Source organism: Pteronotus mesoamericanus, unplaced genomic scaffold (genome assembly GCF_021234165.1).
Source record: "Pteronotus mesoamericanus isolate MK-2021 breed Mesoamerican mustached bat unplaced genomic scaffold, CSHL_Meso_final contig_78, whole genome shotgun sequence".
Taxonomy (NCBI): Eukaryota; Metazoa; Chordata; class Mammalia; order Chiroptera; family Mormoopidae; genus Pteronotus; species Pteronotus mesoamericanus.
Window position 1 is genome coordinate 29,376,699 of NW_026555258.1, and position 17,682 is coordinate 29,394,380.

The 17,682-nt window shown below is 42.3% G+C and overlaps 1 protein-coding gene across 1 annotated transcript in view; it reads right to left on the bottom strand.

Moving 5' to 3' along the window:
* Positions 1–17,442, bottom strand: part of FRMPD1 (FERM and PDZ domain containing 1) — a 38,511-nt gene extending 21,069 nt beyond the window's left edge. Inside the window, exons 1-5 of the mRNA XM_054584967.1 lie at positions 17,302–17,442; positions 8,534–8,691; positions 7,559–7,661; positions 4,711–4,756; positions 158–265 (exon numbers count right to left, since the gene is read on the bottom strand). Coding sequence (XP_054440942.1) covers positions 158–265; positions 4,711–4,756; positions 7,559–7,661; positions 8,534–8,691; positions 17,302–17,402 — 516 coding nt within the window. The 5' untranslated portion in view covers positions 17,403–17,442. The remainder of the gene's footprint in view (positions 1–157; positions 266–4,710; positions 4,757–7,558; positions 7,662–8,533; positions 8,692–17,301) is intronic.
* Positions 17,443–17,682: the final 240 nt, after the last annotated feature.

Genomic DNA, 17,682 nt, shown 5'->3' on the forward strand with positions numbered 1-17,682 from the left:
TCGGGGCGGGGCGTGCACAGAGCCTCTAACAAACCTACTGCGTTTCCTCTGCAGCCTCTCCCGGCTATGGGGTTCCGGAGTCTCAGGGGGCTGTGGGCCAGGAGGCAGCTCGCCAACCTCAGGAAGGGTCATTTCAGTCCCCTGACTAGTGACGCACCTGGCTGTGTGCACTGACGAGCACTTCTTCAGCAAAGTGCACCTTCACAGGGTTGGTTTTCAGCCTGGCTCTCTTCTCCTCGGTCAGGAAGGATGACTTGGGGACTCCCTGCAAAACATTAGCATGACACATTTTAGAAAAGGACTTTCATAGAAGCCACAAACGTCTTCTCATTCTTAAAAATAAAAGCAAAAACTCTGACAGCTGTTAAGGATTCATTTAACACCCACAGAGAAGGACGATGTCCCATTAAAGATCTCTTCTCATAGCATCAAGAGCTCAACACACACAGTGTTCTTTTGCGTCTGAGAACAGTCGAAGATTCAATACTGTGACAAAATGACCGTGGTCTGATGAAGACAAAGAGCACTGGCCCGTGAATAAGGAGATCCGGATTCCAGCCCCATTTCTGCTCCTCAGCAGTTGTGAGAACGACCTCAAACACAAATTCTTACGGAAGAAAACCAGTTAGGTGTGCGTGTGACTCGTGTGTGTGTAAAACAAAACAAAAAAACTCTGTGTGACTTGGACCAAGTCATTAACCCTCCTTGGTCCTCAGTCTTCCCAGCAGCACAACATGGGGAGTGGGACCAGACCACCCCCAGGGCTTCCTGAAGCTCGCAGCCCTGTGATGTATCCTTGGCCCCTCTTTGCCCTTCTCATGTTTTGGGTGGTACCTTTTCTCTCCAGAGGTAAAAAGAGTCACCATAGGTCGGTATGAGTATGTGGTAAAGCCCTTGTCCTAGACCGTATTAGGCTAAATTGTGACACTTAATGAACAGCAACTTGCATGATCTAGACCAATATGATGTGATCTTCTTGGATGGAATCCTGATATGCTATTCGCTGGCCTGACATCCTATTTCTTCAGCCTAGAAAGTCCTTTAGGGCAGCTTCTCGAATGTTTACACGTGTGAGTCCTGAGATAGAGCACTGGGCCACATTCTGTGTAGCTGAGGGAAGACATGCAGAACAGTAATCAGGGAAATGGCAGGAAAAAATGTTCACAGACTCCGATATCAACAGACCAATGGTATGAAGCACATGAAGTGAAAGTATGGCTCCCAAATTTTAATGCTAGAGCCTTGGTGTGACAGCTTTCATGACTATGATTCAGTATGTCAAATATATAGTTTGCTTTTTAAAAAAGTGTAGTAGAAGGAGAGGAAGGAATGGCAATGTTCCCAGAGAAGAGGTGCACCCTCAAATGGAGAAATTACTTAACAGGATTTGCTTTCCTGTTCAAACGGAATGATTTTCCAACCAGAAGAGATAGAAGGAATAAAGGAAAGTTACAACCTGAAATTAGTGATGAGATTACCAGACTGCTTTGAATGTATTCAAGGCTTCTATGGCAGTGAATATATGGAGCTGATGGACCTATTTATTACATCTATCAGTTGGCATCACCCACAGAACAGAGAATGCAAGAAATACTAACAGACTAAAGATGGTTAAATATCAAGTTTCCCAGAAAATGAATACAGAAGCTTCAAGAAAACTTATTAGTAACCTTGTCATTAATTCTTGGCAAAACCCAAGACAAGAGACGGTCAGAGAGCTTTCAGACATCGATCACTAATAACCAATATGCTGTTACCAAGACCAAGTCAGAGCCAACCAAGTTCATTTTTATTTTGAAGATAGGATTCTAGATTGGCAGGCCAGGGTCCTGTGGATATAGTAGTATTCCTTCATTCTTGCAAAATATTTGATAAGGTCTCCTATAATCCCCCTATGGAGAAGGCCAGATGTAGAACCATTATGTGGATTCAAAGCTAGTTGACCTATACTCAAAATTGTCCTGATTTCTAAGTAAGAAACGTGGGCTCCCTTTGGCTCCATCTTCATCAGAGATGTTTAGCGATGCCTTGGATGAGGTCAGAGAAATGGGACTTACCAGACCCGTGAATGATATGGAGCCGCAGGGTGTCATCAGAACTCAGGCAGCAAAAAATTGGGAGGAAAGGCAAAGGAACTGGGAATCTTAAAAAGGGGTAATGGAAACTTGAGGACCAGGGGCAGCTGTGGGTCAGGAGCCAGGCAACCACTAAGAACAAACATAAGAGGGTGTAGGGGGGAAGGGCTATCAAGAGCTGAAGAGAACAGAGTGAGCGAAGGGTCAAAGCAATAGGTGCAAACACCACCACCCTGGAGACTCAAAGGAAGGAGAAATCAGGGGCAGAAAAAAGGGAGATGCAGAGAGAAAAGGAAATCTGTGGAGGCAACTGCTATTATCTCTCACCCTAGGGAACGCAGTTCCGAAAGAGTCAGACCAGGAGCTGGATCAGGCTAAAGAAAACCCACTGGCTGGGTAATGGGAGAAGAGGAGGAGACTTGGGAAGAGGTGGTTCCTTGACAGGAAGGGAGAATGACTATCGCTGATGACTGTACAAATAAGCCACAACTCCCTGAATAAAATCTCAGCATGCCAGGACATGGACCAAAGCAACACGATTAACTGAAGTGTGGCACTTGGGGATCAAAAAAAATCAATTGCGCAGCATGGGATGGGGGCGGGGGGGGGCGGCTGTTTGAGAAGCTATTCGTTTGAAAAGCAGTTCGGTTTTTGGTCAGCCACAAGTTTCACCCACGCCAAATGCATGACAAGACCTGCTAAAATGTTAACCCAATCTTGGGCTTCACTAGTGTTCTTGGTACATGTTGGTACTTCACCGTCTGTTCCCTGTGGTGCTCATACTGGTTGAAACATAGGCAGGATTATATTCCTTTCTGGGTGCCACCATTTGAGAGGGTCACAATAAAATTGGAATCTGTCCAGAGAGTTATCAGAGAAGTGAGAATTCAGAGAAACATACCATATAATGAAGAATACATGGAGAAGAGAGGGCCACACCTGCAAGTCTTTGAAGAGCTATTTCATAAAAGGTTGACTTGTTTTGCACTAGGACTAGTTGTTGGAAGACACAGGGAAGAAAGGCCTCTCTTGCATGTGGAATCATCCAACTGTGAAACTAGCTGCTTTGAGAAAATAGCTTCCTGTCATGAAAATGCCCCACCCGCAGTCCCTACCTCAGTGGCAGCTCTGCTACCTGTGTACCTTGGCGTCTAAAACATATTGTAAACCACCCACCTGAGCCGTCTGACACTAAAAAGGGACCATTTAAAGGATATGAGTTATCCATTATTTTAGGACATCTAAGTTCTCCCTGGGTTCTAAATTAATTCATCACAGAGCAGCAGACTTAAGCTGATAAAAACGACAACAAAACTTCTCTCTGCATGATTTTGCTGAACTAAGGCGTAATGTTTAAAGGAGACCTGAAAGGGACAAGTTGGAAAATGTTTTTTTTTAATCTCTTCGCAATTCCCCCCACCACCCTGCCCCAGACTGGCCAATGTCATTTCATGAAGACAGAAGAGTTTTAGGAGGAAGAACAGCATAATGCTCATGAGTGTGGGTTCTGGAGCCCAACTACCTGGGGAATAACCCAGCTCCACGTGAGACCATGGGCGTGTGAGGCCACAGTGTCCTCACCTGTGATACTCCTGCCTTGTAGGATTTTCTTTTGGTAAAAATGAAACCAGACATTAAATATTAGTATTAATATTATAACAGTATAGAAGTAATTAATATAAATGCAGATCTAGACAGTTAAACCAAAACTTTTTTTTTCATAAAATTCTGTGCCTTAGAGGAGCAGTAATGGACATAACCATCTTTACTCAGGACACAGCATTATCATTTCCAAATGGGCTGGTTTTAATTAGTTTTTCAGAGTTTTTAATTTCTATTTTATTGTATTCTGGGAAAAGAGGTCTATACAATTTCTTATTTTGGGAATTTGTTGAGGGTGTTTTTTAGTTTTTGTTTTAGCCTGGTATGTGGTCAATTAAATTAGATTATCAAATACATTATTAAAATTCTCCGTGCCCTATTTATTTTTTCTCTTTCTGTGGCCAAAACTAAGAGGTATGCATTCAAGTCCCTCAGAATGAGAATTTTATTTCAACTTTTCTTCCTTGGTGGTTTTCTCTTATAATTTGTAATATACTCTCTCCCATATCATCTATAAAGGGCCCCTTGGCCTCTGGATGTTTAGGGTCACGATGTCCTCCCTGCGCATCACCTGTGCCACACCTTGCCTTGTGATGAACCTCAGGACTGACTAAATGCTCTCACATCCAACACCTCGTCTGGTCCCCGTAACAACCCATTGGAAAGACGAGGCAGTTCTTGCCATCACCACTGCTTCACAAAAGTGAGAACTGCGATGAAGTGACTTGCCCAAAGTCATACCACTCAAATCTGTCTTGAGACCCCTAGTTTGGTGCCTTTTTCATCGTCCCACTCTGCATAGTCACAGGTCTGTCTCCTTAGCTGGACCACGGGTTCTTGCCACCTGGACCCACATCTGTTTTCTCCACACCACCGGAGCATAGTTGGTCTTCAGTCAACGTTGACTGCCCAGCAGCTGTCCCCTCTGCCCTTTGGCTTCCCTGTTTATTCTCTGAGGGACATCCCACAGGGGGATGGGGTCTTGGGGTTGAGAACGATGAAACTAACACACAGGACATAGAAAGAGATTTACCGAGGTGCAGCGAACAACTGTTATTGAAAGAGAATCTTCAGCTTCCCTGAAAAAAAAAAATACAAAAACATTTCATTATGCTGGGTGATGCTGATGTGTGCGAGTGTGTATGTGTTGGGGTCAAAAAGATGCAGAATTACAAAGCAGTCTCTCTCTCTTCTGCCTTTTTGGCTCAGGAAAACTGAGAAGGATGTTGAAGAAAACAAGGATGTGTGTAGGAACTTACGCTGTCCCACAGTGCCCCTTTTAATCTTTAGATTAAAGGTGGAGAATCTTTGGATTCCTGTCTCTATCACCTAGCCTAAGCCTACAGCCACTAAATTCGGTCACGTAGTCTTACTTTAGTCTACATGATGGAGAATTCATCCGGTTGCTATGACTAGTTAGGTTTATGTACAAAAAAAATTTTTTAAGAGAAAACATAGTGATACCACAGATATTTTAGGTTGCTATGTTAGAAAACTTAGGCTAAACATTTCACTAAATAGAATGAATGAATATGAATAACATATATCAGATAAAAGCCAACCAGTTTATTGTTAGGCAACCAGTTTAGTGAGCCCAATCACATAATCAAGATACCAGATGTTTTTGCCTTGTTATCTTTTAGATTCCTGAAATCATCAAATCAACCAGATAACTGCCAAACTTCCACTTTGAATTAGAAAACAGGACTGAAAAATCAATTCTTATTTTCCTTTTTTTTTCTTTCTTATTGCTACATAGAGAAGCAGTTTGCAAAATAATTTCATTTGACTTCTTGCAACATGAACATTGAGGACAATCGCTGCTAGTGCGTTACTTCCTCAAATGGATAAACTCAATCCAAGGTTTCTAAGTACCTGGGGATTGCCCTTTCTCCATTTCATATAATAACAGACCTTTTCCAAGAAAATTCACAACAAATCCAGATCCAGTACTTTCAAAAGGACATTTTGGCCTCACAAGAGTTAGAAGAATTTAGAGAGGTTTTGTTGTGCCATTTTGCTTTGCTTGTCTCTGCCCCCGCCCCCGCCCCCGCCCTGCCCCCGCCCCCAATGTAAGTGGCAATAACCGTGCATTTTTTTAACTAAGCTAAAAAAATCAGCAGGCCTGGGATTCCCACCCGCAGCATGGCAGAGCGCACACATGGAAAGGGCCCATCAAATCATATCCCTGCTCGGAAGTCATCAGTGGCTCACCCTCCCGGGAGGAGAACACCACCCGAATTTGCTCTGTCAGCATTCAGGACCCTCCAGCCCCTGGGCCTCACTTCCCAGAACTACTCTGGAGGCTGGCGGTGCCTTAGGCCTACTGAACGGCTCAGCACCCCCTGCTCCCCACTCCGTCCCTCCTGCTTCTTTATCTCTGTCTGGATCACACTTCACCTCCATCTCTGTGGGCCAAATTCTACCCAGCATTAAAGGTATAGCTGAAATACTTCTGGACTCTCCTCTGTTTTGTCAAACCACAATTCCCCCACAAGTGGGAGGAAAATCTCCCAGCATTTTCAGCCCTTTTCCTCTGCTTCCCTTGAAGTAGTGTCTGTCCGCAGTCTCAGCAGGGGTTGCATGTGTCGTTTCTGCACTAGCAGCCTGTCACCAAATTCTGGTGTACTGCTTCAAACTGTAAACACTTTTCTTCATTCGTTATAGTTTGATCTAGACTGGTAGAAATATTAGTAGCCCTGAAAATCTCAAATTCATTTGCTAGAATCGATCATCTTTGAGAAAACTGCCCAATAACTGGGGAAGCAAACTTCGTGATTTCCACAACCCTAGTTCATTTTTTAAAGATGAAATCACCCAGTCTTTTTCTGGCTGCCCCACCCACTCAACTTATTCTCTGGCAATCCTGAAGCACTACCAGGCTTGGCTGAAGGATGCTATTTCCTGCCCTTCGATGGATTCTCTGTAAACCTTAAGCTGCGCATGCACATCCTTCCACAGCAAGACTGTGGGGGGGGGGGGGCTCTGCACCCTACATTTTCATTTTCTCTTTCTCTTTGCTATCATTACCTATGGTTCAGTGTGTGTGATTAGCCCTCGGAAACAAAAGTCACCCCAAAGCCAGATCTGCCACTCACAAAAAAGGCACAAACTAAAGTGAAAAAACTTGATGTATCTTCAAGTTGGCTTTCGTCGAACTCAATTTCTCATTTCTCTTTATTTACATTAAAGTAATTTGAACAGTGTTGGTGGACAAATTTAAAAGACAAAGACTGTGTGCGACTACACAATGACTGGTCATCCTCTCTTCTCCGGTCACTGGCATTCCTCCGTCTTAAAACCAGAGTCACCAATTGTCAATGTCAACCATATACCCTTGCTCAACTGAGCGCTTGCTGTGTGCCTGGTCTCAAGGAGATGATGTGAAGGCAGAAAGTGAGGCATCTACACAAATCACAATGACACCAGGTGGAATGTAGTAGGCGCCATATAATTGGAACTACATATAGACCAACCAGACTGTATCTGTAAGAGCATTTAAGAAGAGGTATCAAAAGGGTTAGAGAAGAACAAAGAGACCAAGGATCAACTTAGTCCAGTCTTTGGTACACATTACAATAACACTACAAATCCTTAAAGGGTAGGGCCTATGTACCATTCATCATTACATTCCCTGCAGTGCCACGCAGTGTCTTGGGCATAGAGGGGGCTTGATAAACAGCAGCCTGTGCCTCCCAATCACTTCTGTCGGCAGGTGAAAGATAGCAGATGGTCACCATGATGGAATTCTAAAACAAGGCTGTGGTTACTGCTCTAAAGAACCCTGGACCCTACTAATGTCACGGGGAGATCATCCCTGTCACCCATCTCTGCTCTGTGATAATCTGTGTGACTCTGGATGATGGAAGACAATTTCGTACCTCAGAATATCCACTACTCGTTCATAGGAGAGGTCTTCAGCTGGCTCGTTGTTCACTTGGAGGATCTGATCGCCAGGGAAAAGCTTGCCGTGAGCACAGCCTCCTGTTAGACAGAAAAGATGTAACTGGTACTCGCCGAGGAAGGCCCACGCCCCATGTGTCACCGCAATATTCCTGAATGGCAACCTGATCCAGTCCTCAGGGCACTGGCTTACCACACATGCCACCCTCCACCCCAAACCTGACCCCCTAGAAAGCCTTGGGTTCACATGGATCTCAGATTTCATGTTTACAAATCATGGATAATGTCCCTACCATCCATCACTATCATGGGATGTTAGGAGACTGTCCTGGGAAAGATGACTAGCAGAACTCCCTGAATCAACAGAGCTGCCCAATAAATCTACTACATTCATTTCTAAAGAACTGTGTCTGTGTACATTGACGTTAATAGATTTTTAACTAGGCCCAGCTCTATCATCAATACGTAGCTGGAGTATGAAAGCAAACGTTAGACATTTCTAGCCTGTTCCTCTTCACCTTGATACAGTCTATATTTTACAAAGACTCAAGTGAAAACAAATCAATATTTTCTATTACTGTCTGATCAGAAATTCTGCCCAGCTTGGAGCATGCAGGGTTCAAAGAGGGATGCTGGCTGATCCAAATACTGTCACCGTCCCTGAGGCTGGCCAGGGAGCCATGGGTGGGCAGAGCCCTGCCTGAGGCCAGTGGGAGCTTGGGGTTCAGATCAGCAAGTGCCTTTGGGACTCCCTCCCTCCCAGTACCAGAGGATGAAGGTGCAAAGCCTAAAAGAGAACTAGGTCAGAATCGGGCCAGAATTAGACATGCCCTTTCCAGCTTCCCGGGGCATCATTTTGTGCATTACGTTACAGGACACAGAGATGGGAAGAAAACCAGAGCTATTGCCCCCAGGAAGCCAAACTCCTGTCCCGTTTCCCAGTCAGCCCCTACCTGCTGTGACGGCCACCACGGTGAGGGGAAGGCTCTCGGAAACATGAAATCCATAGTCCTGCAGGAGGGCGTCTTTGTCTATTTTTACTGTGTGTTTCACAGGGATGAGGGTCTGGGTTGGGATCACGGGTGGCCCGTCAGCTGCAGCAACTTTAGCCCTGGGAGAGAAGGAGGATGTAAGAAGAGAGTCAGGGGATTCGACGTGGTGGCTACAAACCAGGTCAGCACCAGGCACCCTGGAGGAGCTGAGCAGACAACCCTCCTTTGACAGCGATAAGACATGGGCACCAGGAGATGGAACACCAAGCAGCACCATGATCTAAAAGAGGCATCATAAAATGCTATGGGCACTCAGAGCAGGGGAGAGCAGTTTTAACTTTGTGGAGTAGGGGACAAGGAATCAGGGATGCATTTGCTATCTGGAAGAGGAGACATTTGAAAGATGTTGAGGGTATATAGGCCCTCACAGCCCAGATCCTGGCACAGCAACTGCTGCTGAGTAGATGGGTGGGCAGGCATTCCAGGCAGAAGGCACCGTTGAGCAGAGGTACAGACAGGAAAAACACGGACCGCGAACAGGAATGAGTTGTTTGGTTTGGATGTCTGATGATGCCTACTTTACTGTGTCTTTGGTGATTCTTTTTTCCTTTTTTGCTTTATGATGAGTTTTGCTTCTCTTTCAACTTTGTAACTGTGAGGATTCCAATATGAAATCCCAGAGAGTGAAGACTTTCTCTGTATTAATCTTTTGAAAACATGTATATTCTCTATGTATCTAAAAATCAGTCAAGTTGCAAGTTGTATTTTCTCTCTCAAAACCACAGAATGAGTCACAAAACTATTTTTTATTGGACTGTGGCAAATGATTTTTCTCCCTCTCAATGGTTCTTTCTGGGGAGGGTCAAATAGTGATGGGATGAGGTGTTTATTGTCATTATAAACTCCAGAAATGTGGAGAAGTAATAGCTCCCTCGGGGCTCTAAAGTTAAAGGCTATCATTCATTGTCATCCATTTACCAAACACTGTCAGGAACTCTGACTAATGCGATAGGACCTCACTTATCTGAGACTCACCTCTCTGTCATTTATAATGATCTCCAATTTCAACAAGAACCAGGAAATATGAAAAACAGCCTCATGGAGCCAAAATGCATGTGACAAGTCCAAGTACAAAGCCTCCTGCACATCATCCATCAAGAAGCTGCTCAGACCCTGGCTAAGAGCAGGACTAGGCTGCCTGCAAAGAGGACTCACGCAGCTTAGAAGCAGAGAAGATTTCTCCTAGGGAAGCGCACAGGAAGTACTAGGAAGTGTTAGCAAAAAGACCTAACAAGGGGGAAGAAATAGAAAGCTGTGAAAATTTATACTGAATAAAACCCATAGCTATTCCTGATTTTTAGAAAACCTGAAATCTATGAAAAGGCCTTTCTAAATATAATAAGCATAAACAGAGAAAATCTTAAAAAAAATAAATATAATAAATATACTCCGCTGAAAGCCAAAAATGAACATCTACGTTCCTTTAAAAAAGCAACAGGGAAGATACTTTGGATGCAACTCCTATTTAATGTAACAGGAGGAATGCTTGTAGTAGCTTTCACAGAAGGAAAAACAGTAAGAGATACAATAAGCAGAGGAAATGGAAAAGTACCACCTTTTTAACAAACAGATAATGATATACACCTAGAAAATAAACAACAAAGAGAATTGCTAGAGCTAAAAAAATTAAAAAACAAAGTTTCATGAAGTTGCAGGATAAAAACACAACCACAAAAAGCATTCAATGATTCATCAAAAACAGATTAGTTGAAAGTAGATTAGGTGGTAGTACAATAAAGGAAGACACAAGTATTTCCAAACTAGTTTCCTTGGAGTTCCTCAGATACCCTGGCCGTTGCACAAGCTCTTCCCTCTGCCTAGAATCCACCCCCATCCCAGCATACACACTCTCTGCAGATTTCCCCAGCACACCCAACCATGCACTTCACCTGCCCAACTCCTACTCTGGCCTCTGGTTTCGGCAGAAATATCCTGCTATCCCTGCTGAACACACCCACAGAAACGGTACATCCCTTTTTGAATCATATAACATATTCACAAAGACCAGTGTGAAGTCTTTTGTTTGACTATAGTTTATATGGCAAAACCTAGTGCTGAATTCACTGCTAGGCATTGAGTAAGGATTGATAAATGTTTAGAGAACAGAAGAAAAAAAAAAAAACCTTATCACATGGTTAAATAGAATCCATTTTGATGCTTTTCAAATGAGTTGGCTTATCTGACTTGTCCATTTGGAAGGGTGAGTTCTGCAACAATGGTAGACAAATGAGGCCCACCGTGTTGAATAATCCCTGGACGGTGTCAGTAGCTTTGGCCCAAAGTCTGGATTTGACATTTTTCCCAAAGACCACATTTCAGCTTTTGTTTGGAAAGGGATTGCCTAAGAACATGATGAAACCATGGCCTCTCCTCACAAAAATGTTCAATATTTGATGGAAATCTGAAGGAAATGATCTCTGTAGCAAAATTTTCTCCTGATGCATCTTATAAATGCTGAACTGAGTGCTGGTAATCCAAAAACCTAAGTCTGCTGCCTTTGTAATGGTTTCAAATCATAAATCTAAAGTTGTTCCTATGATTTTACATTGGAACAGAAGTAAGACCTGTGGCTACACTAATGGAATTCCTGTGTGATAACTGGATCTAGCCTAAGGTAGAACTAGAAAAAAACATGTTAAATTTATTATGAAAATAGTCTCAGGTAGACTAATTCTCTATTTTATGGACTATCACTTCATACAGAGCTCATCGATGACACAAAAAAGGAAAAGATTTTGCTTTAAATATTCTCTGGCTTTTTATCTGCTTCCTGACAGAGGTAAAATATGTTTTATGTTGTAACAACAAAGAATCCACCTTTGAATTCCAGCAGGATGTGCAGAAACTGTTTTGAATCTATGTTTAAACACTGTATTATGTTCAGCTTATGTGATTTTCAAAACTGAAGGCTGGTATCAGCTGGATTTTTAATCTAAAGTTGATTCAAAGACAGAATAAACTGAGGTAGCAGCCTGTACCAGAAAGAAATTTAGGGCTATGCTTGTGGCTGTGACAGCTTCTGGGTGACCTCTGAACGCACATATTGTGAGTACAGTGCAAGAGGGCAAGGGCCTGCCCTTGTGAACAGGAGAAATTACTCCATTAGTACTTTAAAAAGGTGATTCGGGAGGTAATGGCAGCTCTGTGCATGCAGTGCAGGGGTTCTGTTCTCCTTGGTTCTTTCCACTTTTGCCCATGGGTCAAAATGCAATAAAAGTTTAGTACCTGTAATGGCCTTCCTACATCATCAGGAATACTATAAAGGTCACGCAAGGCCATCCCTATAATGAGTAAACAGACGATGGTGGTAATGAACAAGTAAATTTGGAAACCACCAGCAAGGGCTCTGATACTAAGATGCCACGATGCATGTGTGTGCATATGTATGCCTGTTTGTGTGCACGTGTGTGCAGATGTGTGTGTTCATTTGTAGTAATATTCAAGATAAATTGAAAGAAATCATCTTATTCAGCCCTGAGGATAAAACCAAGCACCAAGAAGAAGATATTAGGTTGCACTAAGCTCTTGGTTTCTTTAAATCTTGCTCTATAAAACGAACATTTCCAGATTAGGCATAAGAAAATTCAGTAAATCTTATGTTGAATTGTTTTAATAATACAATAAAATTATTCTAAAATTCACATGGAAAAATCGGCAGGTAAGAGTAAAAAGTTGAAAACAAAAAATAATAAAAGTCTAATTTAATAGATAATAAATGTAAATAGTTTTAATGCAAGTGTGTGAAATCAGGCAATTAGATCAATGGAATAGAAGAGCTAGCCTCGAGAGAGATCCAATTTCCCACTCACAGACAAGGGAATTTCATAGATGATAAAAGAAGGGTCATAAATCAGCGAAGAAAGGAAAGATCACTCACAGTCAACAGTGAGGCAAACTACTTTCTACTTCGGAATAAATCAAGTTGGATTGTCATCTCATAGCCTGTTACCAAAGTAAACTCCATATTAAAGAATTAAATATAAAATAATTTAAGTATGAAATTGAAAATTAATTAACCTCTATAATTAACTATAGGGTGAGGATTTCCCAAACTTAGAAGCAATCCAAAAAATTGCCAAGAGAATACCATTAACTACATAAAACCCCAAAAATTTTGTAGGAGAGAAAAAATTGGTATAATTAAGTAGACGAGTATACTATAAACTAAGTCTTTCTCATTTTATCACTTCTACAGTTATACAAGCTGTTAGGAAGATGACCATTAAGTTCAAAGCAAAATGCTTAAGAGTTAGTTTATGGTATTAAGCAGTTTGTACTGCATTATTTATACAGAAATTCAAAACATGTCACAGAGACCATGGTGGGGGAAAGGGTAGCTATTTCTAAAAAAGCCCTGATGCTATAAAAGTTATTTCTCTATTGGAAGGTGAAATTGCATAATGAGAGAGTAGTCATCTTCATCCTACCTGAATAACTTGGTATCACTAGGCAGGCACCTACCCAAGCACGCACACTCACACTGTGCACCACTACCTGAACTTGTCTAATGATTGTAAATAGCCACCCACTGAAAATTAATTAAAAATTTAAGCAATCCAAGCAACTTTGGAAGTTGACATTCCTCCCCCTCAAAAGCACTATTTTAAGATGCATTATAAAGCTCCACCATTACCCCAGGTTCATAAAAGTTATCTATTTGTTTAGTGAAATTTGGAAATGAAAATAGTTATTTTTAACTAATTTGCTCCCAGATGATTCAATTAGACTCAGAGATAAGGTTTAGCATTTATGGGAAAAAATGGCAATTACAAGTAAAGTATAACTGGCTGAAATGGTTAGAAGCTTTTAAAAGTCTGAAAAAAAATAACAGGATTGCTAAAAGATACATATAAACTTATAGGACTGCAAATGAATTTCTATGTTTCCTTTTTCTGGACTTTAGAAAACATTTCAATGTACTTTTCTCATTTCTTGCCGGGCTATCAGGAAACTCAGAGCCAATCTTTGTATTCAAATGCTAAATCCTATGTCTAATTGGTTTACAATCCATTTATAACATTTCTAGTCCTTATTTAAATTTTTCTACATGTTTTAAAACGATAAGCCATCAAAAATTCCTTTTGGAAGAAAGAAGAGTGTAAAATTTAAATATATTTTAATAAATAATCTAGTCCCTTACTGTGAAAATTTTTAATCAGTAACATTTATTGAATATCTATTACATACTATGTACTCTTCCAGGGCTGAAGATACGTGTAAAACAAAACAGCCATCGTCATTGTTCTCATGTGGCAGGAAGGTTGGGGAAGGGCCATATAATAAACAGATGGGGGAGACAGACAATGAACAAGTAAATAAATGGACATATTATTATAAAGGGCAATGAAGGGATAAGTGCTCAAGGAAACAGACAGGGGCCCACTGTGCCAAGGAAGCAGGTGGAATGAGACGAGGTTGGACAGTTAGGCTGGGGCCAGATCGTATGGGGACTTGCAGCCCATAAAACAATGGCAGGTGAGCCACTGACTGGTTTGGGGTGGGGTGGAGCTGGGGGGGGAGTGTGTGGGACAGGAGCAGGTCGTACCTCGAAAATTCCATGATGGCTTCAGGGTGGAGAATCGGGTAGAGCAGAAAAGAGGGAGTGAGCACGGCAGAGACAGAGGGGTAGAAAGATCTGAGATATGTTTGAAGGTGACCTGACAGGAGATGCTGATGGGGTGGAGGCAAAGTGTGAAGAAGAGGGAAAAATTCAGGATGACTCCCAGGTTTCTTGATTAAGCAACTGAGTGGTGGGTGGTACCATTTACTCCACCCCAGGGGAACTACAACTATCTACCCCAGACTTAGCTTTTCAGTTCTTGACCATCAAATAATCTGAGGACACCAAGAACCCAGCCTGTATCAAAGGTGCAGAATTAGAGGTGAGAGGCAATTTAAACAAGACTGCTTGTGATTTTTCCTAGAAACAAGATATTATGTCTTCCACAGACACTACCAGGAACCTTTCCCTCTTTTTCTTCTCTTTCTCAAGCCCTCGGAAAACAAAACTCCCTAGATGCATGGAAAGATGCTCAGCATCATTAGCCATCAGGAAAATGCAGATCAAAACCACAATGAAATACCACTTTACACCCACCAGGATGGCTACAATCCACAAGACAGATAATACCAAGTGTTGACAAAGATGTGGAGACATTGGAACCATCATATTCTGCTGGTGGAAAAGTAAAATGGCACAGCTGCTTTGGAAAACAGCCTGGCAGTTCCTTAGAAGGTTACACATTGAATTGCCCTATATCCTAGCTATTCCATTCTTAAATATTTATCCCAGAGAAACGAGAACATATGTTCAAACAAAAAGTTTTACACAAATGTTTATAACAGCATTATTCATAATAATCCCAAAGTGGAAACAACTCAAGTGTACATACATCAACGGATAAATAAACAAAGTAAATGTTCCATAATGGAATAATGTTTGGTAATGAAAAATACTGATACATGCTATAATGCAGATGAACCTTGAACACACTGTGCTAAGTGAAAGAAGCTAGTCATAAAAGATCATAAATCTTATGATCCCATTTAATGTGAAATATCCAGAATAGGAGAATCTATAGAGACAGAAAGTAGATACCTGGGGCTAGGGGACTGGCAAATTGGGAATGACTATTAGTGGGCACAGAGTTTCTTTCTGGGGTATTGAAAATAAGAATTCTAAAATAATTCTAGCCTTGGCTGGTGCGGCTCAGTGGATTGAGTGCTGGCCTGTGAACCAAAGGGTCACCGGTTTGATTCCCAGTTAGCACATATGCCTGGGTTGCAGGCCAGGTCCCCAGTAGGGGGCCTCCAAGAGGCAGCCACACATTGATGTTTCCCTCTCTCCCTCCCTTCCCCTCTCTAAAAATAAATAAATAAAATATTTAAAAAGATAAAATAAAAATTCTAAAATTAGATTGTGGTGATTGTTGCAAAATTCTATATATACACTACATATATAACTTTCTAGAGGTCAGTGTTACCTTTTATTTATATTCTGTGAGAGAAGCTAGATATTAGAGAATTCTAAAGTCAAGTATTTAGGTAACATCAAGCGAAAGTTATATGCATCTCTTTTCTGCAGGAGTTCCCAGAGCGTTTAATGTGCTAAAATGCACCAAGAATCACCAAGGGCTGGGGGCGGGCTGGAGTGGGATGTAGGCTGCATCACTTCCCAAGCACATCTGACCATGGAACCTTTTTTAAGGAGCAGCATACCACTAGGTTTTGCAGAACCCACTTTAGAAAACAATGTACCTAGCAGTTTTCCCACTCATTCATCAAGCACTGCATAACCACTTGCAATCTCCTGGAGATGAGGCTGTTACTTGCCCTGCCCTCAGAGAGCTTACAAGTGAGAAGAAAGAAAAGGGATATGTTCAAATAAGTTGAATACACCAGGAGGAGCACAATGCCAATGCTACAAATCAAATAGTATGGCGCCCCATAGGAGAAATTAATTCTGACTGTGGGCTAGGGACCATTTCATGGAAGACGCAGCACTTTAGCTAGACGTTGCACTGTGTGTGGGCTCTGGACACATGGAGACGGGAGGAAGGGACCTGACACAGGAGCCCACGTCTACCTTAGGGGTAGAGGGGAGGCGGGGGGTGCTTATAGTGAGGGAATAATGAGTAGATCATTTTAGCTGGAGTATCATGTGAATGAAGCAGAGCAATAAGACAAAGAGCTATAAAGGATAGTGGGGTTAATCATGGAGAGCCTTGAATGTCAAACCCAAAATGTTTAAACTCATCCTATAAGAAGTGAAGACCCACCAAAATGCTTCTGAGCAGGAAAAATGGGAGATGGCAATGCTCCTATGCAAGCCACTCTTTCAGTGAGCCTCGTCTGTTTCATCTGTAAAATGGGGCTAATTCTACCAGCTTTATTTCATCGCAGTGTATGAGGATCAGAGTGCTTGGCCACAGGGCAGCGCAGCCCTCAGCAAAGTTTATTCTCAGCAGCAGAACAGCTGTTTCCAGTTCCTTCGGAAGAATGTGTGTCTGTCTCAGAAACACCTGACATGTGATATTTCATCTGTGTGGCAGGGCCAGATGGGAAATCTGAGATGGAAAATGAACGCTTCGAAACAGAACATATTTTAAGTTCTCTTGTAGCAGTCAAATCAGATCTGTATTTGATTTCACTTTATTTTGTTTAGAATGAAACAGGGACTGCAAGGAAGGAACAGCTGCTAGAAACAAAGACTGGGAAAGAGTATAAACAGCAGATTGTCTGACCCTCACATCAAGTACAAAGACAAGGGGTATGTGTGAGACAGAGAGACAGAAAGAGTGAGCGAGCATGTGTGAGTGTGTGTTCAAGAGTGTGTGTATTCCAGAGTGCATATACACACGCGTGTGTGTATGAGTGTATTGGTGTGTGAGTGTGTTTGTCTCTGAAAATGCGTGAATGAGTTTGGTGTGAGTGAGCCTGTGCATGCAGGTGCATGTTTGAGGGACACAGAGGGAAGAGTTGGAAGGGGACAGAGAGAAAGTCACTCCAGCAAAATTGCTGACCCGTTTACCCTTCTCCCACCACATGGTGTAAGAACAAAGCAAGCTGGACACAGTGATCCCCAGGCGCTGCTGAGACTGGCAAAACCTCCTCCCACAGGAATACCAAGCCTTTACCGGAAGAAACCTCTGCTAGCCCCGGAGCCTTACCGGGCCGAGCTGTCCCGGGAGCGCCGAAGCCATCTTGCCACCATTTGTTCTATTCTGTGTGCTTTCCGTGTCTGGAATAAACTGGTCTCCAGCTCTTCCATTTACCTAGAAGGAAGAAGAGTTTTCTTAAGAAGCTTGCCAACATATATTTTGAAGAGTATGCTGACAAATCACTATGATGCTTCCTCTATTTGCCCACTTTCAGGCACACTAATCAAATAATCAGGGCTCTGCTTGTACCTGAAATGAACAGGTGCTCAGTGTTCACAGACTGGACAACTTCAGCAGCCCTCAGACCTGAGGAGTCCACAATCTTATGGTAAACAGGTTGGCTTAGGAAATAAAATAGGTATGGTTTCTCGAATTGTGACTGTGACCACT